Genomic DNA, 26,453 nt, shown 5'->3' with positions numbered 1-26,453 from the left:
AAGGTCGGAGTGAAGTGAGGGATGGTGGGAGTGAAGTGAGTGTTGATGGGAGTGAAGTGAGGGATGGTGGGAGTGAAGTGAGGGATGGGAGGAGTGAAGTGAGGGATGGTGGGAGTGAAGTGAGGGATGATGGGAGTGATGTGAGGTATGGTGGGAGTGATGTGAGGGATGGTGGGAGTGATGTGAGGGATGGTGGGAGTGAAGTGTGATGTTGGGAGTGAAGTGAGGGATGTTGGGAGTGAAGTGAGGGTTGGTGGGAGTGAAGTGAGGGTTGGTGGGAGTGAAGTGAGGGATGGGAGGAGTGAAGTGAGGGATGATGGGAGTGAAGTTAGGGATGGTGGGAGTGAAGTGAGGGATGGTGGGAGTGAAGTGAGTGTTGATGGGAGTGAAGTGAGGGATGGTGGGAGTGAAGTGAGGGATGGTGGGAGTGAAGTGAGGGATGGTGGGAGTGAAGTGAGGGATGGTGGGAGTGAAGTGAGGGTTGGTGGGAGTGAAGTGAGGGTTGGTGGGAGTGAAGTGAGGGTTGGTGGGAGTGAAGTGAGGGTTGGTGGGAGTGAAGTGAGGGATGGTGGGAGTGAAGTGAGGGATGATGGGAGTGAAGTTAGTGTTGATGGGAGTGAAGTGAGTGTTGATGGGATTGAAGTGAGGGATGGTGGGAGTGAAGTGAGGGATGATGGGAGTGAAGTGAGTGTTGATGGGAGTGAAGTGAGGGTTGGTGGGAGTGAAGTGAGGGTTGGTGGGAGTGAAGTGAGGGATGGTGGGAGTGAAGTGAGGTATGGTGGGAGTGATGTCAGGGATGGTGGGAGGGTAATGGACGTAGCCGCGCGTCACAGGGAGGAGGAGAGCGCCGCTCGGCTGACGGGCCCAGATTTTTCCCCTGCCGCTCGCCTCCATCATCGCTCCACTGCTACCGTGGAGGCGAGGAGCTCAGTGCAAGTCGCCTCTTCTCTGCAAGGCCACACAGCCAGCGCGACGCGGGCTCGACTCCCAGCGCTAGCTATTAATCAACAAGCCTGCGTAGCAAGGCAGCCGCCGTCTGGCACTCGGCCCGCTGCGACACGGCAGCAGCAGCAGCAGCACAGCGGCGGCTGTTGTCAAGACGTGAATATTAGGCAGGAGACATCGCAAGACCCAAGCCGTCGTCGTTGTTGGTAAGCGGCGGACCCCCACCCCCCACTGCCTCCTGGCGCACCGTGGGACGCACGGAACTCGCGTGAGGTTGCCCGGTTCTCGGCGTGAGACGCTGCTGCTGGTGGTGCTGCTGGTGGTGCTAGTGGTGGTGCTGCTGGTGGTGCTAGTGGTGGTGTTGGTAGTGGTGCTGCTGCTGGTGGTGCTAGTGGTGGTGGTGGTGCTAGTGGTGGTGCTGCTGGTGGTGCTAGTGGTGGTGCTAGTGGTGGTGCTGCTGGTGGTGCTAGTGGTGGTGCTGCTGGTGGTGCTGCTGGTGGTGCTAGTGGTGGTGCTGCTGCTGGTGCGAGTGGTGGTGCTGCTGGTGGTGCTAGTGGTGGTGCTGCTGGTGGTGCTGTTGGTGGTGTTGGTAGTGGTGCTGCTGCTGGTGGTGCTAGTGGTGGTGGTGTTGCTAGTGGTGGTGGTGCTGCTGGTGGTGCTGGTGGGTGCTGCTAGTGGTGGTGGTGCTGCTGGTGGTGCTGCTAGTGGTGGTGGTGCTGGTGGTGGTGCTGCTGGTGGTGCTGCTAGTGGTGGTGGTGGTGCTGCTGGTGGTGCTGGTGGTGCTGCTAGTGGTGGTGGTGGTGCTGCTAGTGGTAGTGGTGGTGCTGCTGGTGGTGCTGGTGGTGCTGCTGGTGGTGCTGCTAGTGGTGGTGGTGCTGCTGGTGGTGCTGGTGGTGGTGCTAGTGGTGGTGCTGCTGGTGGTGCTGCTGGTGGTGTTGGTAGTGGTGCTGCTGCTGGTGGTGCTAGTGGTGGTGGTGTTGCTAGTGGTGGTGGTGGTGCTGCTGGTGGTGCTGCTGGTGGTGCTGGTGGTGGTGCTAGTGGTGCTGCTGCTGGTGGTGCTGCTGGTGGTGCTGCTGGTGGTGGTGCTGCTGGTGGTGGTGCTGCTGGTGGTGTTGGTAGTGGTGCTGCTGCTGGTGGTGCTAGTGGTGGTGGTGTTGCTAGTGGTGGTGGTGTTGCTAGTGGTGGTGGCGGTGCTGCTGGTGGTGCTAGTGGCGGTGCTGCTGCTGGTGTTGGTGGTGTTGCTGATGGTGGTGCTATTGGTGGTGCCGGGTGGGCATTTTCCCCGAGCTGCGCAAACGGAGCGGCTCAGTCGAGCGGGGGCAGTGAGAAAATAAAGGGAAAAACATTCCGGTGTGGATCGGAGGATTGGACGGGGGCTTGCCAGCCTGCGCATGATGCCACGGGTAGTGCGACAAGCGAAGAGCAAAGGGGGAGGGGGGGGGTCCCTAGGGGGGCCCTAGGGTGGCCTCGCACGGCCGTGGCTGGACGGGGACCGGTGGCCTGTAAGGGCGTTCACCGTTGGAGACGGAGCGACTCGATCCGCTCTTGCGGCCCCGGCTGTTATTACGTCGCGGAATCGTGAGAGGTGGCAGCAGCTTATGGGGGAAGGGAAGGGGGGGGCGCCTTCATCCAGCAGTGGAATGAGCATGGCCGATTGATGACGATGTTGCTGCACCGAGTGTTCGGGAATGTCTCATAGGCAGGGGGGGGGGGGTGAGAGGGATGGAGGGGTGGGGGCGTCGATATGCCAACGCCACCAAGACAGTGATTCTCACGCTCCACACGCGATGAGAGTCTCACGCCGAGTAGTGCCCCCTGCGTCGACAGCCCCCGGAGAGTTGCCAGACCCCCTGTCACGTCGCTAGACGGACCCCACAACCAAGACGCATTCACCGAGTCGCAACCCCCACAGTGGAAACTGGGGATCCTCACACCACACAGCTCCAGTTCCCGCCCCCCCCCCCGTTTCCCCGACACAGCTCACCACATGCAGCTGCACCGCGTTAACCACGCACAGCGCGGCGGACACGAGCCGCAATCAATCGCTCCTGAAACTCCCGCAGAATTCCGCCCTTGTCTCAAAAAGTCGCTGCTGGAGTTTGCTAGTAACTCAGTCCCCCCCCCCCCCCGCCATGGCAAACAAATCCTATCGCCATGGAAACCGTTAAGAGAGAAAAAGTGGCTCAAATCAAGCAACGATAGCGGGGAGCGAGCGACCCTCGTGGACTGGGCTGGGCTGCTGCTGCTGCCACGGCTCCACGTGCCCGAGCTCCGGCCCCGGAAACAGCTGTTCCTCGCGCGCGCGCACGCGAGCGGGGAAGGGTGGGGTGGGGGGACCCGCACGGGGGGTGGGAGGAGGGGGGTCGCGACGTACGGCAAAGCCGCATCGACAACGAGCGAATTTTTTTCTCTGTTCGCTTCGATCGTCGTCGCATTTTGTTTGGGGGGGGGAGAGGGGGGGGGAGAGAGAGGGGGGGAGAGAGAGAGGGGGGGGAGAGAGAGAGGGGGGGAGAGAGAGGGGGGGGGGAGAGAGAGGGGGGGGGGGAGAGGGGGGGGGAGAGAGAGGGGGCGGGGGGAGGTTTTGGGAGAGAGAGGGGGGGGAGAGGGGGGGAGAGGTTTTGGGAGAGAGAGAGGGGGGGGGGGAGAGGTGTTTGGAGAGAGAGGGGTTGTCCGCCCAATATGTCATTGTTGTGCACGACGAAAATTTGAGTGGCTTTCTGGCACTCGTTGTGCAGAAAGATTTTGGGTGCGATGACCAGATATGGTTTAAGTCTCTATGCATTGGCATTTACCCGTGATACTTATCCGGCAGCGTTTTTTTAGGACATTACAAGGCATATCTGGCGAGTTACATGAGCTTCGCTTGGCGAATTGACACTCGAAGTCGTTATTAGCATGCACCGAGAAGCAGTTTTGGGAGTGCGTGTAATTGTGAATTGTCCGTCGCGTCTTTTGTGGACACGATGGAGGCGGGAGTGCCCCTAGGGGGCCCCCTTCTTGTCGGGTACGCGGTGTCCTCGCGCCCGGGTGGGAGGGGTTGGAGTTCGGTTGCGAGCAGAGAGACGCGGACCGGTTCACTGCTCGGTCTGTACTGTCGCTCCTGTGTGTACTGTACATACTGCGAGTACTGTCTGTACTGTACACGCTGCCACGACTGTGTAATGTCGCTCCGGTGTGTACTGTACATACTGACACTAATGTGTGTACTGTCGCTCCTGTGTGTACTGTACATACTGACACTACTGTGTGTACTGGACATACTGACACTAATGTGTACTGTCGCTCCGGTGTGTACTGTACATACTGACACTAATGTGTGTACTGTCGCTCCGGTGTGTACTGTACATACTGACACTAATGTGTGTACTGTCGCTCCTGTGTGTACTGTACATACTGACACTACTGTGTGTACTGGACATACTGACACTAATGTGTACTGTCGCTCCGGTGTGTACTGTACATACTGACACTAATGTGTGTACTGTCGCTCCTGTGTGTACTGTACATACTGACACTACTGTGTGTACTGGACATACTGACACTAATGTGTACTGTCGCTCCGGTGTGTACTGTACACACTTACACTAATGTGTGTACTGTCGCTCCGGTGTGTACTGTACATATTGACACTAATGTGTGTACTGTCGCTCCTGTGTGTACTGTACATACTGACACTACTGTGTGTACTGGACATACTGACACTAATGTGTACTGTCGCTCCGGTGTGTACTGTACATACTGACACTAATGTGTGTACTGTCGCTCCTGTGTGTACTGTACATACTGACACTACTGTGTGTACTGGACATACTGACACTAATGTGTACTGTCGCTCCGGTGTGTACTGTACATACTGACACTAATGTGTGTACTGTCGCTCCGGTGTGTACTGTACATATTGACACTAATGTGTGTACTGTCGCTCCTGTGTGTACTGTACATACTGACACTACTGTGTGTACTGGACATACTGACACTAATGTGTACTGTCGCTCCTGTGTGTACTGTACATACTGACACTACTGTGTGTACTGGGCATACTGACACTAATGTGTACTGTCGCTCCTGTGTGTACTGTACATACTGTCACTACTGTGTGTACTGTCGCTCCGGTGTGTACTCTACATACTGTCACTACTGTGTGTACTGTCGCTCCTGTGTGTACTGTCGCGCCTGTGTGTACTGTACATACTGACACTAATGTGTGTACTGTCGCTCCGGTGTGTACTGTACATATCGATACTAATGTGTGTACTGTCGCTTCTGTGTACTGTACATACTGATACTACTGTCTGTACTGTCGCTCCGGTATGTACTGTACATACTGCCACTACTGTGTGTACTGTCGCTCCTGTGTACTGTACATACTGTCACTACTGTGTACTGTCGCTCCGGTGTGTACTGTACATACTGCCACTACTGTGTGGTCTGTCGCTCCTGTGTACTGTACATACTGTCACTGTGTACTGTCGCTCCGGTGTGTACTGTACATACTGTCACTGTGTACTGTCGCTCCTGTGTACTTTACATACTGTCACTACTGTGTGTACTGTTGCTCCTGTGTGTACTGTACATACTGACACTACTGTGTGTACTGTCGCTCCTGTGTGTACTGTCGCGCCTGTGTGTACTGTACATACTGACACTAACGTGTGGACTGTCGCTCCGGTGTGTACTGTACATACTGACACTACTGTGTGTACTGTCGCTCCTGTGTGTACTGTGTGTACTGTCACGACTGTGTGTAGGTCACTACTGTGTGTACTGTCGATCCTGTGTGTACTGTACATACTGCCACTACTGTGTACTGTCGCTACTGTGTGTACTGTCGCACCGGTGTGTTCTGCACATACTGACACTACTGTGTGTACTGTACATACTGTCACTAATGTGTACTGTCACTACTGTGTGTACTGTCGTTCCTGTGTACACTGTATATACTGCCGCTACTGTGTGTACTCTCACTCCTGTGTGTACTGTATGTAGGTCACTACTGTGTGTACTGTCACTCTATGTAATGAATGTACTATCACCACTGTGTGTACTGTACACATTGACGCTATTGTGTGTACTGTCATTACTGTGTATACTGTGTGTGTGTCACTATGTATACTATCACTACTATATTTGGATGTACCGTCACTCCTGTGTATACTGTGTACGGTAGCTACTGTGTGTACTGTCACTACTGTACTTGGATGTACAGTCACTCCTGTGTATAGTGTGTACGGTAGCTACTGTGTGTACTATACATACTCCGCTACTGTATGTACTCGTGTGTACTGTCGGCCCAGCGCTCTACTCGGTCTGTACTGTGTGTACTGTCACTACTGCATTTGTGTATACTGTCACTACCGTGTTTAGTCATTACCGTATGTACTATGAGTACTGTGTGTACTGTCACTACCGTGTGTACTGTCACTACCGTGTGTACTGTCACTGTGTACTGTCACTACCATGTGTACTGTCTCACTGTGTACTGTCACTACCGTGTGTACTGTCACTGTGTACTGTCACTACCATGTGTACTGTCTCACTGTGTACTGTCACTACCGTGTGTACTGTCTCACTGTGTACTGTCACTACCGTGTGTACTGTCACTACCGTGTGTACTGTCTCACTGTGTACTGTCACTACCGTGTGTACTGTCACTACCGTGTGTACTGTCACTGTACTGTCACTACTGTGAGTACTGTCTCACTGTGTACTGTCTCTACCGTGTATACTGTCACTACCGTGTGTACTGTCACTGTGTACTGTCACTACCGTGTGTACTGTCACTGTATACTGTCACTACCGTGTGTACTGTCACTGTGTACTGTCTCACTGTGTACTGTCACTACCGTGTGTACTGTCACTGTGTACTGTCTCACTGCGTACTGTCACTACCGTGTATACTGTCACTACCGTGTGTACTGTCTCACTGTGTACTGTATCTACCGTTTATACTGTCACTACCGTGTGTACTGTCTCACTGTGTACTGTCACTACCGTGTGTACTGTCACTACCGTGTGTACTGTCACTGTACTGTCACTACTGTGAGTACTGTCACTACCGTGTGTACTGTCTCACTGTGTACTGTATCTACCGTGTGTACTGTCACTACCGTGTGTACTGTCTCACTGTGTACTGTCACTACCGTGTGTACTGTCACTACCGTGTGTACTGTCACTGTACTGTCACTACTGTGAGTACTGTCTCACTGTGTACTGTCTCTACCGTGTATACTGTCACTACCGTGTGTACTGTCACTGTGTACTGTCACTACCGTGTGTACTGTCACTGTATACTGTCACTACCGTGTGTACTGTCTCACTGTGTACTGTCACTACCGTGTGTACTGTCACTGTATACTGTCACTACCGTGTGTACTGTCACTACCGTGTATACTGTCTCACTGTGTACTGTCACTACCGTGTGTACTGTCACTACCGTGTGTACTGTCTCACTGTGTACTGTCACTACCGTGTGTACTGTCACTACCGTGTGTACTGTCTCACTGTGTACTGTCACTACCGTGTGTACTGTCACTGTATACTGTCACTACCGTGTGTACTGTCACTGTGTACTGTCTCACTGTGTACTGTCACTACCGTGTGTACTGTCTCACTGTGTACTGTCACTACCGTGTGTACTGTCACTACCGTGTATACTGTCTCACTGTGTACTGTCACTACCGTGTGTACTGTCACTACCGTGTGTACTGTCTCACTGTGTACTGTCACTACCGTGTGTACTGTCACTACCGTGTGTACTGTCTCACTGTGTACTGTCACTACCGTGTGTACTGTCACTACCGTGTGTACTGTCTCACTGTGTACTGTCACTACCGTGAGTACTGTCTCACTGTGTACTGTCACTACCGTGAGTACTGTCACTGTATACTGTCACTACCGTGTGTACTGTCACTGTGTACTGTCTCACTGTGTACTGTCACTACCGTGTGTACTGTCACTACCGTGTGTACTGTCTCACTGTGTACTGTCACTACCGTGAGTACTGTCACTGTGTACTGTGCGGCGAATGTAGTCTTCGTTGTGACGTGCACAGTGTGGGGTGTACTGTGAAGTGCTGTGTGCTGTGGGGGTGTGCTCTGCAGCGTGTATGCTGTGTGGGGGTGTAGTGAGTACTGTGCCGTTTGTGGTGCGTACGCCAAGGGCAGTACACACACGTGGGCAGTACACACACGTGTATGTGCACATGCGTGTTGCTGAAGTCATCGAAGCCAAGTCGAGTGAATGTTATTTTTGGTAACACACGTGGCGCATTGCTGGGACAAATCTGCCACTCAAAGCGCCATCATCTCATTAATACTCAACATAAACACAGATAATTATATACTGCAGTAGGTGGGTGAGTGGATCGGTGGTTGAGTTAAGATTAATTTTGTTGACGCACGTGGCGCATTTCTGGCACAAATCAGCCACTCAAAGCGCCATCGTCCCATTAAAACTCAGACCCAAACATAACATGAACAATTCTAAAACGATCAGAAAATAAATAGATATTTACGGACTATTTACGGTTGTTTAAAATATAAAAAAAAAGTTCTGGCTGTGAGTTAGTTGTATTCAAGTGCAAAGCGCGGTGTTGTTAAGTTGTGACTGTGAATGTGGCACTTGCCCCGGCAGTCTGCTAAGGCTATACGGGGGATCTTTGTTGTTTTTGTGGAGTCGAATGTGCGGACTCCTGCCAGGAGGTTCTTGAAAAGGCGCGCTACTGCCAATGAGAAAGATCTGTCCAACCACGTGGTTTGTGTGTTGGTGGTTGGAGGAGTGATTGGGTTGGAGAGCGAAGTGATATATTGCTTTGCTTGATTTGCAGGGCGCTGCGGTGGCGATATGTTAACTCTATTGCCTGGTATGCAGGAGGTCGTGCGTTCGACCCTGACGCCTGCTGTATTTTTTGAGTTTGCATGTTCTCCACATTTAGAGTATTTTGCTGCTATAAATGTCCACGTGATAAGCCACTTCGTTGAGCTATCATTTGTGGCCAGGTCGCTTCTAAAAAAGAGCTACATAGCTCAGTGGCCCTTACCTGGTAAAATAAGAAATAGTTTAATATATGATGTAAGGTACAGGAGCTTGGTTGTGTATTGCTGTATGTTAATCCGATGATAATGATGACTTTGTAGCGTATTATGTATTTAATTGGTATCCTGCGGTCTAAATCGTTCAAAGTTTCTGTGATAAAGGTGTTGACATGGTCAAGGCATGGTACATAGCCAGCCGTGCTAATCGGAGACGCGGAGATACCATCAATAGGCCAGGGATCTGGGTTGTTCTTCGTGCTTTCAGAGGGCCTGACTCTCTGCTCACAATCATTACGGACCTTCGTGACGGTGAGCAGGCCAGGGTAAAGCTACGTGGCCGGGAGTCAGAGCCATTCCTTGTTCACCTTGGAGTGCAACAGAGATGACCTCTGGCTCCCAAATTTTTTTACATCTTTTTTGACTAAGCAAGTTTGAGAAGTTTTCCATGGCTGTACTGGAGGAATTTCCATCTGGTATAGACATAGTGGGAGACTGATCGATTCCCGGGTGCGGTCTAGGGATGGCTCCCTATTGGTGAACCATGTTCTGTATACTTATGATCTGGTAATTACTGCTCACTCTGAGAAGGAGTTGGAGGCTCTCCTGCTGAACTTGGAGCATGCCGCTTAGAGGTGGGGCCTTACCATCAGCCCCACCAAAACGAAGCACCTGCTTGGCATCTTGTCACCAATCACTTGACGCCCTCAATGTATTAACCTTCAATAGGGTTGTTTGTTACTGGCCGACCGCACCTCCGATTAGCACAGTTGGCTACTTATGGTGCAAAATAAATTCAACATACATACGATCGTAACTGAGTGGACGAGAAGGAGGGAATGGAGCGGACGGGATAGAGCGGACGGGACAGAGCGGACGGGACAGAGCGGACGGGACAGCGAACAGGGACTGCACAGCGGACAGGATGGAGGGGATGGAGCGGACGACACTGAGGGGACCGAACGGACGAGAGAGAGCGAACGAGACAGAGCTGATGAGATGAACCAAGATCCGATTCTTAAATCAAATGACCCAGAATGCCTACGCACAGCCAATCGGGACACACATGCCCTACAGCGTCCATTGTTGCCGTAGCATTTCCCTGCGGCGTGTGCTATTGGTGTCTATGTTGCTATGGTGATCATCAATTCACGCTGTTCCATCGCTACGGCATGTGTACACGGTGTTGTGCTGTGTTGTGCTGTATTGTCACAATCCCAGTACACCGCTGACACCGCCAATCCCCCTGCACCCACCCCTCCCTGCCGTGTCTCCTCGCCGTGTCCCCGCGTTGCCTTGGCTCGAGGCCCCTGCTCATTGATTCACCCGGAGTCGTATTGGGGGGAGCCAAGGAGCACAAAGTTCCCACTGCCCCCCCTCTGCTTCTAAAGTGTCCGCACGAAGAGACAGCGCCCCACGCATCCTCCTCCCCTCGCTCTGCAATCACTGCCACTACTGTGCTGCTGTTGTGTATCTGTATTGCTGCTGTGTTACTGCTGTGTTCCTGTGTGTGTTACTGTGTGTGAAGAAGTCACCCCCTGTAAGTGGCTGGCTGAGGTGCCATCTGTTGAGGAAGTACTACAGGCGATCCAGAGTCTGAGACCAGGAAAGGCACCGGGCAGAGATGATCTCCCAAGCGAAATGCTGAGGGAGGGTGGCGTTTGTACACAGACTGCCCTATATGACATCATAACAACAGTCTGGACGACTGGACGGGTTCCGCAGGATTGGAAGGATGCCCTGGTGGTCCCCCTCTTTAAGAAGGGGGACCACACAGACTGTAACAACTACAGGGGCATCTTACTCCTCAGTGTGCCGGGAAAGGTCCTGGCAAGGATTATTCAACATCGCCTTGCCAGGCACGCTGAGGAGAGGCTTGCGGAGCCTCAATGTGGTTTAAAAAAAGGGCGGTCCTGCACAGATTCCATATTTTCTGTCCGTTTGCTACAGCAGAGGTGTTCCAACAAAACCTACATCTCTGCTTTATTGACCTGGTCAAGGCCTATGATACCATCAGTAGGCCTGGGCTCTGGGTTGTTCTTCGTGCTTTCGAAGTCCCTGACCCTCTGCTCACGATCATTAAGGACCTTCATTATGGTGAGCGGGCCCGGGTAAAACTACGTGGCTGGGAGTCGGAGCCATTCCCTGTTCACCTTGGGGTGCGACAGGGATGTCCTCTGGTTCCCACATTATTTCACATCTTTTTCGACCACGTAGTTCGTGAAGCCTTCGATGGCTGTACCAGAGGAATTTCCATCTGGTACAGATACAATGGGAGGCTGATCGATGCCCGGGTGCGGTCAAGGGATGGCTCCCTATTGGTCAACCACGTTATGCAAGCCGATCTGGTAATTGCCGCTCACTCAGAGGAGGAGTTGGAGGCGCTGCTGCTAAAACTGGAGCATGCCACTAAGAGGTGGGACCTTACCATCAGCCCCACCATTACTAAGCACCTGCCTGGGTATTTTGTACCATCGGGCACTCCACCCCCACAACTCCCAATTGGTGATGGGGCAGTTGTGAAGAGAGTGAAGAGTTTCCCATAACTGGGCAGTGTGCTCATGACCGGCCGGTTTGACAGCAGAGGTCTCACTCAGAATCAGTCGAGCGGCATTATCTTTTCATCGGTTGCGTAACACTGTTTGGAAGCTACCTGGTCTGTCGCTCCGCATGAAGCTTCAAGTCTTCTCGGCAACGGTCATTCCCTCTCTTCTCTACGCTTGCGAAACGTGGACCCCCCTAATGGAGCATCTTCGCCGATTAGAAACATTTCGGCTGGCCTGCCTACGATCCATCTTGGGTTTAACCAGGCTGGATTGTGTGAGGAGCTCACAAATCCTTGAAAGATCTGGGCAAAGTCTCATTGGTGAGCTCCGGCAGGCAAGGCTGCGTTGGCTGGGTCATGTAGCCCGCATGCCCAGCCACCGCATGCCGAAACAGCTTTTGTTCGGCCGAATAGAGGGGGCTAAACGGGCGCGGCATGGGCTAGAGAAGAGATGGAGTGATGTGGTACAGGAGGATGTGGAGCTGAGTGGACTTGCCGATGACCGGTACCAGCACTGTCAAAATCGGCCTCTGTGGAGGAGGCTCGTGAAGGACGCTGCTGGGCAGTTGGAGGCAGTCACCCGCCAACAACAACGGAGGGTGGAGGAGCGATGCTCACAACAACGAGCGGCGCAGCAAGTTGGCACAGTAGGGGGCACAGGTGGTGCATCAGCCGGTCATCTCAGTCGACCCGTGGCACCTGGGTCTGCCCCGTGACCTCCTGCCAGTGGGCGTTTGACACTTCACGTGGCCTCAAGGTGCACATAGCCTGGCACAAGCGTCGTGGTGACGTCATCGCCACTTAGTGGCGAATGTCGGTTGTTGCTGCCATGTAACTGGCGTGTTCCTGTGTGTGCTGCCATGTTACTGCTGTGTTCCTGTGTGCTGCCGTGTTCCTGTGTGTGCTGCCGTGTTACTGTGTTCCTGTGTGTGCTGCCATGTTACTGCTGTGTTCCTGTGTGCTGCCGTGTTCCTGTGTGTGCTGCCGTGTTACTGTGTTCCTGTGTGTGCTGCCATGTTACTGTGTGTGCTGCCATGTAACGGCTGTGTTCCTGTGTGTGCTGCTGTGTTCCTGTGTGCTGCCGTGTTTCTGCTGTGTTCCTGTATTGTTGCTGTTTCTGTGCTGCCGTGTTTCTGTGCTGCCGTGTTTCTGTGCTGCCGTGTTTCTGTGCTGCCGTGTTTCTGTGCTGCCGTGTTTCTGTGCTGCCGTGTTTCTGTGCTGCCGTGTTTCTGTGCTGCCGTGTTTCTGTGCTGTACTGCTGTTGCTCTGCTGCTGTTGCTCTGCTGCTGTTGCTCTGCTGCTGCTGCTCTGCTGCTGCTGCTCTGCTGCTGCTGCTCTGCTGCTGCTGCTCTGCTGCTGCTGCTTCCCAATGTGTGCCGGCACTGCTGCTGCTGCTGTCGCCGCGGGGAGCTGAGTTTCATCGGGAGGTGGAATTCCCGCGGCTCCCAGTGTCCCTCGGTTGTCGCAAGCGCACTAGTTACCACACTAGTTACTACACTAGTTACCACACTAGTTACCACACTAGTTACTACACTAGTTACCACACTAGTTACTACACTAGTTACCACACTAGTTACCACACTAGGTACTACACTAGTTACTACACTAGTTACCACACTAGTTACTACACTAGTTACCACACTAGTTACCACACTAGTTACCACACTAGTTGCTACACTAGTTACCACGTAACTGTTACTACGGACCCGGGACCAACAGCATCTGCCCGGGTCCACGTGCTGGAAGACTCGTAGAACGGAGATCGTAGACGAAGGGTTCTTTTGATTTAAAGCTTTCGTGACTGCAGTGATTCATATTCTTAGCTCTTTCGGTAACGTGACTTTACCGAAAGAGCTAAGAATATGAAGGGTTCTTTCCCAGGATGAACAACCCCGGTCCCTCTCGGGACCCGGCTTATATTCTCTGCGGCGTGACCACCTCCGCCCTTGGCCACGTCCACCTTCTAGAACCCCCGGGAAGGATCTGGGTCCCAATCACGTGACCCCCCTAGCCCCCTCTTGGGGCCCCCCTTTGTAGTCTTAACCGGTCACGTGTCCTCCCGGGTCAACCAGAGTGCCATGGCCTCACCCGACCTTCCCCTTTGGTCGGCACCCACACCCTGTCCTGTAGGGCCGGCACCTCGCTTAGAGCCTGGTGACATCCAGCGATGTCACTACACAATACACACGTCTCTCTCATTCTCCCTCTGACGCTGTCTTGCACCCCCCCTCCTTTCTCCCCGCCTCTCCCTCCCCCCTCTCCCTCCCCCCTCTCCCTCCCCCCTCTCCCTCCCCCCACCGCCCCCTCCCCCCTCCGTACGTGATCAGCTGTTCCCAGTCTCGCTGCTCCAACAGGAGCCACCGAGCCGGCATTTGACGCCGCGTGCTGAGACCGCGCGCCGCTACCAACCCAACAGCGGAGTCCTCGTCACCCCCCCACCCCCCGAGCCGGCGACGTCACGGTTGGACACCGGGTTCCGCGGCGCCGGGGTGACGGAGACCCCCACCCCCCGTGTCTGCTTGCTCCCACGCTCGCTCATTTCCTTGAGTGCGTCAAACCGGTAACCGGTCTTATTTCTCCATGCGGTTACCGGTTGGTGTGGGTTACAGTGCGCCAAGCGGTAGGGCGGTTTAAACGAATCGATTGCGTTACCGGTAATCGCGTGAATAAACCGGTAAAAACCGGTTTTCCTCACGTCCAACTGTCTCGGGTAACGAACACCGGCACGTGACGCTCTTGAGGCCCAGAGGCAGCTGCCACAGTGGGGGTGGTGTGGAGGTGGTGGTGTAGTGGCAGGGGTGGTGTGGAGGTGGTGGTGTAGTGGCAGGAGTGGTGTAGTAGCAGGTGTGGTGTGGAGGTGGTGGTGTAGTGGCAGGAGTGGTGTGGTAGCAGGTGTGGTGTGGAGGTGGTGGTGTGGTAGCAGGTGTGGTGTGGAGGTGGTGGTGTAGTAGCTGGTGTGGAGCTGGAAAGAGCGGTCCTGCACAGATGCCATATTTTCTGCCCGTTTGCTACAGCAGAGGTGTAGGGAATTCCAGCAAGACCTACATCTCTGCTTTATTGACCTGGTCAAGGCCTATGATACCATCAGTAGGCCTGGGCTCTGGGTTGTTCTTCGTGCTTTTGGAGGCCCTGACCCTCTGCTCACGATCATTAAGAACCTTCATGATGGTGAGCGGGCCCGGGTAAAACTACGTGGCTGGGAGTCAGAGCCATTCCCTGTACACCTTGGGGTGCGACAGGGATGTCCTCTGGCTCCCACATTATTTAACATCTATTTTGACCACGTAGTTCGTGAAGCCTTCAATAGCTGTACCGGGGAAATCTCCATTTGGTACAGATATAATGGGAAGGCTGATCGATGCCCGGGTGCGGTCAAGGGATGGCTCCCTATTGCTCAACCACGTTATGTATGCTGATGATTTGGTAATAGCTGCTCATTCAGAGGAGGAGTTGGAGACACTGCTGCTGCGACTGGAGCGTGCCACTAAGAGATGGGGCCTTACCATCAGCCCCACCAAAACTAAGCACCTGCCTGCGTATTTTGTACCATCGGACACTCCACCCCCACAACTCCTAATCGGTGATCGGGCAGTGTTTCCCATATCTGGGCAGTGTGCTTATGACCGGCTTCAGTTTAACAGCAGAGGTCTCACTCCGAATCAGTCGAGCGGCAATATCTTTTCATCGGTTGCGTGACGCTGTGTGGAAGCTACCTGGTCTGTCGCTCCGCACTAAGCTTCAGGTCGGCCGGATCGAGGGGGCTAAACGGGCGCGGCACGGGATAGAGAAGAGATGGAGTGATGTGGTACAGGAGGACTTGGAGCTGAGTGGACTTGCCGATGACTGGTACCAGCGGTGTCAAGATCGGCCTCTGTGGAGGAGGCTCGTGAAGGACGCTACTGGACAGTTGGAGGCAGTCGCCCTCCAACAACAACGGAGGGCGGAGGAGCGACGCTCACAACAATGAGCGGGGCGCCGGGTGGCTAAAGCACAGCAGGTTGGCACAGTAGGGGGCACAGGTGGTGCATCAGCCAGTCATCTCAGTCATCTTAGTCAGTCGACCCGTGGCACTTGGGTCTGCCCTGTGACCTCCTGCCAGCGGGCGTTCGACACTTCACGTGGCCTCAAGGTGCACATGGCCTGGCACAAGCGTCGTGGTGACGTCACCGCCACTTAGTGGCGAATGGCGGTTGTTGTTGTGGAGGTGTAGTAGCAGAAGTGGTGTGGAGGTGGTGGTGTAGTAGCAGGGGTGGTGTGGAGGTGGTGGTGGTGGTGGTGGTGGTGTAGTAGCTGGTGTGGAGGTGGTGGTGTAGTAGCTGGTGTGGAGGTGGTGGTGTAGTAGCAGGTGTGGTGTGGAGGTGGTGGTGTAGTAGCTGGTGTGGTGTGGAGGTGGTTGTTTAGTAGCTGGTGTGGAGGTGGTGTAGTAGCTGGTGTGGAGGTGGTGGTGTAGTAGCAGGTGTGGTGTGGAGGTGGTGGTGTAGTAGCTGGTGTGGAGGTGGTGGTGTAGTAGCAGGTGTGGTGTGGAGGTGGTGGTGTAGTAGCTGGTGTGGTGTGGAGGTGGTGGTGGCGTAGTAGCAGGTGTGGTGTGGAGGTGGTGGTGTAGTAGCTGGTGTGGAGGTGGTGGTGTAGTAGCAGGTGTGGTGTGGAGGTGGTGTAGTAGCAGGGGTGGTGTGGAATTGGTGGTATAGTAGCAGGGGTGGTGTGGAGGTGGTGGTGTAGTAGCAGGGGTGGTGTGGAGGTGGTGGTGTAGTAGCGGGTGTGGTTGTGGAGGTGGTGGTGTAGTAGCGGGTGTGGAGGTGGTAGTGTAGCAGGTGCGTGTGGAGGTGGTGGTGTAGCAGGTGTGGTGTGGAGGCAGGGGTGTAGTAGCAGAGTGGTGTGGAGGTGGGGGTGTAGTAGCTGTTACTGCTACTGCCACTGATGCTGCTGATGCCGCTTCAAGCAAAGCGGTGAATGGTAGCACCCCCAGTGGCTGCAGTGTCACGTGGGACCCGTTGCACGCAGCTGGGTACGCTGTAGAACCCCGACTCTAAACGACGGATCGATCATCGATCCACGCGTGCCCAATACATACGCACACCACGGGACACGTGGGTGCTCATAGTCAATACGAGTGACAGTCGGTGAACGAGTGAGTGGGTGAACGAGTGGGTGGTGGACCGGGTTCTCCGCATGGCGAGTGAGTGGATGGGCGAGTGAGTGGAGCACATCTGCTGAGCTTCAGGAATCATCACGGTGAGTTTGTCTCGCCCGGTGACGGGGACTGTGGAGTGTGGTGGTGTTACGGAAGCGACATTCGGCATCGCAAGAATGCGGTTCGATGATGCACGCTGACAAAAATCGTGACTCACGCACGGGGGAGGGGCTGGGGGGGACAATGCGGTGGATTCCGGAACGGAATGATCAACACTCGGGGCAGCGAGGGCAGCGATGCTGTGGGCCCGCACGCGCAATGCGATCAGAGTGTCACACTTGCTGCGCCTCGCATGCACTGAGCACTTGCCACAGCACCAGGGAGTCGTCTCGGCGACCAGGGTGAGTGGAGAGGGCACTGTGTGTGTGAAGCCAGGCGACCAGGGTGAGTGGAGAGGGGGCTATGTGTGTGTTCAGCCAGGCGACCAGGGTGAGTGGAGAGGGCACTGTGTGTGTGAAGCCAGGTGACCAGGGTGAGTTGAGAGGGGACTGTGTGTGTGTGAAGCCAGGCGACCAGGGTGAGTGGAGAGGGGACTGTGTGTGTGAAGCCAGGCGACCAGGGTGAGTGGAGAGGGGACTGTGTGTGTGAAGCCAGGCGACCAGGGTGAGTGGAGGGGGGACTGTGTGTGTTCAGCCAGGAGTCCAGGGTGAGTGGAGAGGGGACTGTGTGTGTGAAGCCAGGCGACCAGGGTGAGTTGAGAGGGGACTGTGTGTGTGCAGCCAGGCGACCAGGGTGAGTTGAGAGGGGACTGTGTGTGTGAAGCCAGAGGACCAGAGTGAGTTGAGAGGGAGAGGTATGGTGAAAAATATCGAATCGCGAGGTGGACATGGCAGTGACGAACTCCGCTTTTATATTGTCCTTCAGGAGGAGGGGAGGAAGAGGGGGCCGATGCGGCGAGCGCCCCCCCGGAGTGACGGTGGTGGTGATGGCGCGTGGCCCGCCGTGCAGGGCCCCAGCAGGTGAGGCCCCAACAGGTGAGGCCCAGCCACCGGTCGGCCGTGTTAGCCGAGAGGAAACTGGCGTCCCAGCCTGCGGGCCTCTAGCGAGTCTTTGAATCTCTGACGGTCTCCTGGACTGTGTGTGAGTCTGTGAGTCCCTGCGCGAGTCTGCGGGCCTCTCTGCAAGTCCACGGGTCTCTGCGATTCAACGTAACAGGAAGTGGTGTAGCTGATTGGCGGCGTGTAGTCTGCCTACCGCTTGCATTCCTCGCATTCTGCTGAGCGGCGCGAGTGATTCTTGAGTATCCCCGTGCGACGTCCCCGCGTGACCGCGCAGGCCTCGCCCGGACCGTGGCCCCGCTGGACACCTCGGCCTCTACAGCGTGAGCCCCCCCTCCTCGCCGGCGCTTCAGTCATGAGGTTCAACATTTCGGAGCTGCCCCCCACGAGCCGGGATCGCGAGGAGGGGGCGCGCCACCCGGACCGTCCCGCGGGGGGCGTGACGGCGGCACCGGAGGCGCCACCGCCGCCGCGGCCGTCCTCGTCGCCATGCGACGAGGATCTCCGGCCGCCGGCGCTCTACGGCGCGCCGCTCCCTCCGCGCTCCGAGCGTACCCCCCCGCAGGGCAAGGCCATCGTGGGCAAGCTGCTGCTCACTTACGTGTGCTCCGGCGCCGCTGCCGCCCGCGAGGGCCCGCGCGGCGCGGAGGGCCAACTGGGCCGGTGCCGGACCGACCCGGGGCCCCGCTCGCCGCCGGCGCCGAGCGCCCACGGGGGCGACGACGGGGGCCCGACTGACGGCATGGCGGGGCCCGCGCCGGGCCGGCGGGCGCCGCTGGGCCACGGGGCGTGCGAAAACGGCGCCGCGTTGGGCCCGTCCGTCCACCGGAGACAGATCGTCGCCAACATCACGGAGCATCTTGCCCTGTGCGGCCCGGACCCTCCCGCCGGCGCGAACCGCGTGCGCGGGACGCAGAGGCCCGACGACGTGCCGATGGCCACCCCCGCTCCGGCGCCACCTGCCGACGTGGCGCGGGGGCCCAGGAGGACGCTGGAGCCGGCGCCGCGGTTCCCCAAGCGCCTCCGTTCCGCGTCGCCGAGTGGCGCTGGCGCCGAAGGTGATGGGACGCCCGAGAGCTGGGCCCGGCGAGGGGGGGCAACCCCCGAGGGGGTCCCGGCCCGAACAAACCCCCAGCAGGCGCTCGCCAAAGCGGCGGCGGTGAAGCGCAAGCTGCTCATGGCGCCGGGGGACGAGGAGCCGGCAGGGGAGGGCGGCCCGGGCTGCCGGTCGCCCCCGACCAAGCGGAGCGTTCCGCCCTGGCTGCCGGGCCTAGCCTCGTGGCACCACCGGTTGCCAACGCCGCCACCGCCCAGCGCCAACGCCCCGGCACAGCACAGCGACGTACAGGTGACGCTAATAACGTCGCTATAAATTAATGAATTCATTAACTGTACTTTGCATTAGCAGCTTCTGTATTAACTAAGCATTCAAACTTCACCAACCATATATAACCAACCATGTAACACACAACACCGAGCATCACTTGGCCCTACTCAGGCTTTACCATGTGTACAGCACAAGCTCAACAATGTGCCATGGTTCACTCGGCTCGATTGCCAGTGGACACAGCACGCCTCCTTCCCTGCTCCCTAACAACGCCCTCTGTTCTACGTGCTATAAAATGTCGTTCATTGTTACCATCTTAGCAGCTTTAACAAGTCTATTTACGCCATAGAACTGGATGTGTGTGTGCGAGTGTGTGTTACGCTATGATTACCGATGGCTCTATATTATAATTCAAATATCTGAGCTCTGTGTGCACACGTCCTCACTTCTCAATGCACCACGTTACTCTGGGATGCAGTCACGTGTCCCTCTACACGTTTCCCTCTACGCGTGTCCCTCTACGTGTGTTTTTCCACATGTGTCTTTCCACATGTGTCCCTCTACGCATATCCGGAGGAAGGGGCCGAGCCTACAGTACTGCCCATCTGCCCTAAGCCAATCATGACCCAGCACTCTACACACTGCTATTATGTGCTTAGACTGTTTGATCTGTCCTGAGGTCTACGAAAAATAGGTTGCGATACATCCATAGATCGCGATAGCGTAATGGCCACGGACTGCTCTATCCCGTACAGACGGAACCGGTGGAGTCCTCGTTTTCCGTAGCTTCTTCTCCTGGCAGGCCTGGGCATGGCACCTCGTCGACGCCCACGGGAAGGGAGTTTCACAACATTCGTGCGTGATCCATCAACCCTCGCCACCGCCCGGCTAACTACCGGCGCCGGCTCCTCATTGGCCGCAAATTGGCGACTCGATGCCCAGCCCCTCGTGACTGCTCGATTGTCCGTGAGCGCCGCACAGGCAGAGAGTTCAGGGGGCGGACAGATCTCAGATGGCAGCACAGGCTGCCTGGCGTCACGTGGATCGCTGTCTCTCTAATTGCCTCTGTCGCTACGTGTATGTAAACGCGTGCGTGTTTGTGTGTCCGGCGCGCGTGTGCGTGTTTTCCGCTTGCCGCTAGGTTCCTGCGCGAAGGTGTTTTCCCGAATGCCCCGATCGCCCATCTGCGGTGCTCCGAACCATGGGGCTGTTTGGCACGTGAGTGGCGACACACTCGCACGCACAGATGCGCATAGACACATGCACGTACGCACACACAGATGCACATACGCAGGTATACACACGTATAACAACAATAAGAACCGCCTTTCACCACTACTGCTGGTGTGATCAGCACAGCATTGTGCCAGGCTATGTGCACCTTGATGCCACGTGAAGTGTCAAAGTCTCGCCGGTAGGACGTCAAGGAACAGACCCAGGTGCCAAGGGTTGACTTATTGAGACAAAGGGCAGATGCACCACCTGTGGTCACCACTGTGCTAACTCGCTGCGTTTTAGCCGCCTGGCACTCCGCTTGTGCGCATCGCCTCTGCCCTCCGCTCTTGCTGGAGGGCGACTGCCTCCACCTGACCAGTAGCGTCTTTCACGAGCCTCCTCCACAGAGGCTCATCTTGACACCGCTGGTACCAGTCATTGTCAAGTCCAATCAGCTCCACATCCTCTCATACCGTATCAGTCCATTTCTTCTCAAGCCCATACTGTGCTCGTTTAGTCTCCTCTATCCAGCCAAACAGAAGCTGCTTGGGCATGCGGTGGCTGAACATGCAGGCTACATGACCCAGCCAATGCAACCTTGGCTGCTGGAGGAGCTCACTGATAGGAATGTGTCCAGATCTTTCAAGGATCTGTAAGCTCACACAATCCAGTCTGGTTAAACCCAGAATGGATCATAGGCAGGCCAGCCTGAATGTTCCAAACCAGCGCAAATATTTATTTAAAGGGCTGCACGTTTTGCAAGCATAAAAAAGGCAGGGCATAATTGTGTCTGAGAAGAGCTTTATATGGCGTGCTAGACCAGGTAGCTTCCACACAGCGTTACACAGCCCATGAAAAGATAATGTCGCCTGACTGATTTGGAGTGAGACCTCTGCTGCCAAACTGGACCTGGTCATAAGCACAATCCCCAAGTCTGGAAACTTCTCCACTCTCCCTAGAACTGCCCCATAACTTATGGGGAGCTGAGGTGAGAGAGTGGTTGATGACAAAAAATACCCAGACAGGTGCTTTGTGTTTGTTGGGCTGACGGCATGGCACCATCTCTTAGTGGCATGTTACAAGTTCAGCAGTCGCATCTCCAACTCCGTAGAGTGAGCAGCAATTATCAGATAGTGAGCATGCATAACATGGTTGACCAATAGGGAGCCATCCCTTGACCGCAGCTGGGCATCGATCAGCCTCCCATTTTATTTGTACCAGATGGAAATTCGTCTACTACAGTGGATTTTGCACAGAGTAAATTATGAGACATCACGCTTCAGTAACATTATTTCAACAAAAACTAAATCTGGACCGGTTGCGACATTCAGCGTCTCATCGGCTGCGTCAGGCTTTGTTTGAACCAATGCTGGTTAACCGCCAGATCTTTCTGGGCACGTTTACTTCCTCTGGTAGACGCGGTGTTGACCGAGGGCACACAGGAAGCCAAGCCAAGTGTGAGTTTCACTTCCTGTGTGGCTGTACAGGTGGCGAGGAGTGGCCCGTGTCGACGGCGGCAGGGAGTCGCCCACACCACTGCCCCTGCCTAAACCCCGTGCCCCCCACCACCTCGGCCTTCTAGGCAGCTTCGAGGTGAGAAGTTGGGGGGGAGGAGGAGACGGGGGGGTGGGGGGTGGAAGCATCCGTTCCGTCGGTGCGAACACCGCACATAGCCACGATCGGATTTTTCGAGACGGCTCGAAATGCTCGCACGGGAAATCGGCCCCCATTGCCACCATCCATCTCACACATGCACGCACGCACACAAAGATCCCCCGTATGGCCTCAACAGACTGTTAGGGCAAGAGCTGTTACCGAGTACCTGTAATGGCCGGCACGGCCAACGAGCCGGTGGCTGGCCAGTACCACGCCCGACCGCCTTTGTCTCCCCAATGGCGATGTATAAAAACCGCACCAGGTACTCACTTAAGGATGAGTCGGCCTAGGGGTGGCGCAGGACCGGCTCAGGCAATCATCACCGGTGTTGGTGACCGTGAGCAGGAATCGAACTGGGGTCGCTGGGTTCGAAGTGTGGCGCGCTAACCACCGCGCCACGGCTCCCCTTACCACACGCATGCACGACGCGCAGGAGTCGGCGCTGCAGGGCCGTCTGCCCCCGGCAGGCTACGTGGACGGCTTCACGGTGGAGCTGGGCGCCAGCGGCTCGTTCTGCCCGAGGCACGCGTCGCTGCCTGTGCTCGCCTCCTTCTTCTCCGTGGCGGAGGATGCGGCGCCCTCGCCGTACCTGGGCGTCGTCGACCTGCGCCCGCTGGGCGTGCGTGGGTACCAGGTGCCGCGCGCCGGCACCATCCAGATGGTGAGCGCCGACGCCGCCGCCGCCGCCGGCGGCACGGGATTGGTGCACGACGAGCAGTGCACTCGCACGGCCGTGGCTTAGCCCGGTGCAGTAGCAGAATCGCACTGGCAGATGTGCACTGGCGGACCTGTTCTAAAGTAATGAGCACTTCCAGCGCTCATTACTTTAGAACAGTTTTTTGTGTTGCGTTTGCTGTCCTTCCCACGCACCTCCGATTAGCACGGTTGGCTCCGTATGGCGCGAAAGAAGTTCGGCGTGCATACGTACATCACTGCACTACCAGCACTGCACTGCCAGAAGCGCATTGCACTACCGATACCGCACAACCAGCACTGCACTGCATGACCGGAGTGTAGCACAAGTCTCATAACGTGCCCTGTTCTCACCCCCCTGCATCACCCCCCTCCATCTGCTCACCATCCTCACCCCTGACCCCCCCCTGCCCCCTTTCCCCCGGCAGACCCTGTTTAACCCAAGCGGCTCGGTGGTGAAGATGTTTGTGGTGATCTACGACCTGCGCGACATGCCACCCGAGCACCACACCTTCCTGCGTCAGCGCACCTTCTCTGTGCCCGTGGGCCGGCGCCCGCCGGGGGGGGCGGCCGCCACCGCCTCGGCCCCCGCGGCGCACGACCCCCTCCCCACCACCACCACAACCAGCAGCAGCAGCAGTAGCACCGCGCACAGAGCCCTGCATTACCTTATACACCTCAGGTGAGCTGGAGATGAGGGAGGGAGGGAGGGAGGTGTATAGTGGTGGTAGTGGTGTGGGGAGCTGTGGTATGGCGGTTAGAGCGCTGTACTATGAACCCGGCGACCCGGGTTCGATTGCCGCTTATGGCCAACACCGGTGACCTATATCTGAACCGGCCCTGGGCCTCCCCTTGGTCGAATCAGCCTCAAAGAAGTAGCTGGTTCGGTGTGTAAACATCGCCCCTGGGGAGACAAATGCGCCTGGGTGTGGTGTCGGCCACCCACCCCCCTCGTGTGCCATGCCAGCCTTCATAGGTGCTCGCTAACAGCACTTGCCCCAGCAGTCTCTTAAGGCTATACAGGCGATCTTTGTCCTTAAGTTTTTTTGGTAGTGGTGGGGATGCTAGCGATGGCGATAGTGGCTCTACGCATGTCTGTACCACGTTATTCCGCACGTGACCCCGTTACCAACCACCCCCACCCCATCAGGTTCCTGAGCTCGCGCTCGGGGAAGCTGTTCCTGCACTCGGACGTGCGCCTGCTGTTCTCACGCAAGTCGCTGGACGCCGACTCGGGCTCCGTGGAGCTCAAGTCGTTCACCGAGGCCCCCCACGCCCCACGATTTTCTCCACGGCACTGACGGCAGCACCCCCCCCCCCCTCCCCAACCCGTGGAGCTCGAGATCGTTGGTAGAATTCCCGGGGGTCGATGATGGTACACGACTAACGGGCCAACTCGGAGCGGCATTGCAGCCCACCAAGAGAAGAATGACCCGACCTGGCGTGGAGGGAGGGAGGGAGGGGCGGCTTGAACTAGCTCAAGGGGGCACGGGGTGGGGGGGGGGGTCTCGTATGCTCCATGCGCCGGCGCAAGGGGGTGGTTTGACCCCCCCCCCCATAGAATTTTGACCCCAGCGTCAGAATTGTACAAATACTGTTGAAGCAATAGGACTTCCCCATGGAATAATTACCTCCCACCCAACCTCCGGGGTTAGAATACTATATAGGGTTCGTTTAGGGTGTTTGTGCAAGGGTTCTTAGAACCCTACTCGATGTTACGTGCCGATATTAATGCACAAGACTGGGGGAGGTCGTCATCCAGCAGTGGATTGATCGTGGTTGACTAATGAGGTCACTCGAGACTCGAGGGCAACCTCTCGGGATGATTGCAGGCATGGGAACAGAACAATGACCCGAGCTGGCTGTGGGGTCGAGGGGTCAGTTACCCACAGCGAAGGGGGGGGAGGGGGTCAACAGATAGACGGGGGTCACAATCGAACCCCACTGCGGCACGCGTCGAGCCACGAGATCGTCCGGATCGGAGCGCCCAACGCGGACCGTTCGGAACACCCGGCACGGAGCACTCGCACGTGGAGCTTGGAACATTGGCACATGGAGCACTGGCACATGGAGCTTCGGAGTATGGCACAAGGAGCACTGGCACATGGAGTTTGGAGCATAGCACAAGGAGTTTGGAGCGTGACACGCAGAGCACTGGCACACAGAGAGTAGCACGTGGTTGCCTGGTGCTCGGCAGGCAGCGGCCAGCACGTGGATTGCAACACAACCACCTGGGAACCCGGGCAAAGATCAGACGCTGTGGGACATGTGGCACGGAGTGCCTGGTACAGCCCATTCGGCACTTAGCACAGATCACCTGGAGTCCAAGAGAGACCGCGTGGAACTGCATCTCACAAACTCGGAAGTTTTTCCACGAGTGACAATTCCATACAGAAGAGGATGACGGCCGCTTCCGTTTGTATGGGACCGGCGTGGATACTTGCGTGCATGCACATACGTATATGCATGCACATACGTATGTGCATGTACACGTATGTGCATGTACACGTATGTGCGCACGCACACACGCCGCACGCCCGGCCGGTGGTGTGCCGGTCGTGCGTGCTTTTAAAAAAATGGGTCGGGTTTCGACTTGAGCACTTAATCAGCCCTGGGGCTGTTCAAATGAGTACCATTATGTGGTACGTTAACAGCGGTCAACTGTGGAAGGGACAAATGAGCCCTTGCCATGATAATGTGGAATTTACAACACTGGCTCATAGATGTGGGGAAGGGAGGCGGTGAGCGTCGTGCAGGGTGCGTTGGCACCGGGGGCACAGTGGCACCGGGGGCAGAGTGGCAACGGGGGCAGAGTGGCACTTTTGCAGGGTTTGCCATCTGCGGCGGATTGCATCCACCCGTCATCCGGGCTGAGCGTGGCTTCGAGCCGAGCCTCTCAACACTTTATTATTGGTTCGGGATGTCGCGCAAAATGTCTCGCGTCCGGTTTCTTCCAATATACTCCGCAACGACGCGAATCTCTTGTGATGCCTTCCCCACTTGTGACTCCCGACAGTGGTGGCACATCTCCCTGTGAACTCGACAAATTGGTGTTCTATTCATGTCTACCAGAGAAAAATATATAAATACATTGAATGTGTTTACGGTTTTTGTTGATGTTAATGTAGGGGGGCACTGATTAAAAAAGCTTGACATTTCAGGGCTGCCCCCGGCTGGTGTACTGGGGAAAGCCTCAGAAGGTCTCTCAGGAGGGTCCTGCCAAGTTTTCACAGCAGGGGGCGATGTTGCTGCTGTGTGCAATCCCAATCGAGTGATTTGCAGAGGTATATTGAAGCATTGGGATGCTTGGCCCATACCCCGATATACTGTGCGTGTGTGTGCTTTGGCTATAAGTGGAAACTCGAGAAATCCGGAGAAAACCCATTCGTGCAGAACAGGGGGAGAAAATAGGTCTCCGAACGGAAAGACGCTCGTGTTGAGAATCAAACTCAGGCCGTGAGGCACGCGTGGTGGCAGTGTGCTGCCACGCGGCACGAGCAGTGTGCTGCCACGCTGGATCTGAGCCCAGGTATGACTCCAGCTTCGAAGGACCGGGCATGAGTTACAGCCTTTGGAGACGCGAGAGGCTGCGTCGCCTTGGACATTCCACGCCACCCCATTGCGTTTGTGATGTGGCAGCACGGTGGATGGAGAGGACGTTAACGATGGAGCTGTCACAACAATCTCCTGTGTGACGTGTCACCTCCGTGATGGTGAATAGGGCACGGTGATCTGCCACGTCATTCTCTTGTGACGTGTCAGGTCAGGTGAGTGGAGGGCACCGTGACCGGTCACATCAATTATCTTGTGGCATGTCAAGTGATGGGAGGGCACGGTGACCTGCCACGTCATT

At 56.0% G+C, this 26,453-nt stretch overlaps 1 protein-coding gene across 7 annotated transcripts; it reads left to right on the top strand.

Moving 5' to 3' along the window:
- The first annotated feature begins 676 nt into the window (after positions 1–676).
- Positions 677–25,758, top strand: ATOSB (atos homolog B). 7 transcript variants are annotated; one of them, XM_076073163.1, is made up of 9 exons: positions 677–1,151; positions 13,848–14,009; positions 17,576–17,670; positions 17,987–19,057; positions 20,178–20,254; positions 21,739–21,844; positions 22,341–22,568; positions 23,029–23,282; positions 23,751–25,758. In XM_076073163.1, exons 4-9 carry the CDS (start codon positions 18,065–18,067, stop codon positions 23,899–23,901), a joined length of 1,809 nt encoding a protein of 602 aa, XP_075929278.1. In that variant the 5' UTR covers positions 677–1,151; positions 13,848–14,009; positions 17,576–17,670; positions 17,987–18,064; the 3' UTR covers positions 23,902–25,758. The 7 variants fall into 7 exon arrangements, with proteins under 7 accessions (XP_075929278.1, XP_075929277.1, XP_032824466.1 ...); XM_076073162.1 differs by having other exon boundaries at positions 17,576–17,685; XM_032968575.2 differs by having other exon boundaries at positions 13,848–14,067; positions 17,576–17,685.
- The last annotated feature ends 695 nt before the right edge of the window (positions 25,759–26,453 follow it).

Source organism: Petromyzon marinus, chromosome 40 (genome assembly GCF_048934315.1).
Source record: "Petromyzon marinus isolate PM22_M1 ecotype Great Lakes invasive population chromosome 40, UKy_Petmar_22M1.pri1.0, whole genome shotgun sequence".
NCBI lineage: Eukaryota > Metazoa > Chordata > Hyperoartia > Petromyzontiformes > Petromyzontidae > Petromyzon > Petromyzon marinus.
The sequence above is the reverse complement of the archived record's forward strand: the minus strand, read 5'-3'. Positions and strand labels throughout refer to the sequence as shown.

Excerpts from the sequence above, each read along its gene's own strand:
- ATOSB (XM_076073164.1), top strand. The coding sequence starts at position 18,065 with ATGAGGTTCAACATTTCGGAGCTGCCCCCCACGAGCCGGGATCGCGAG. Across the intron at positions 22,569-23,028 it reads GCGCCGGCACCATCCAGATG|ACCCTGTTTAACCCAAGCGG; the intron begins GTGAGCGCCGAC and ends TTCCCCCGGCAG. Across the intron at positions 23,283-23,750 it reads CATTACCTTATACACCTCAG|GTTCCTGAGCTCGCGCTCGG; the intron begins GTGAGCTGGAGA and ends CCACCCCATCAG.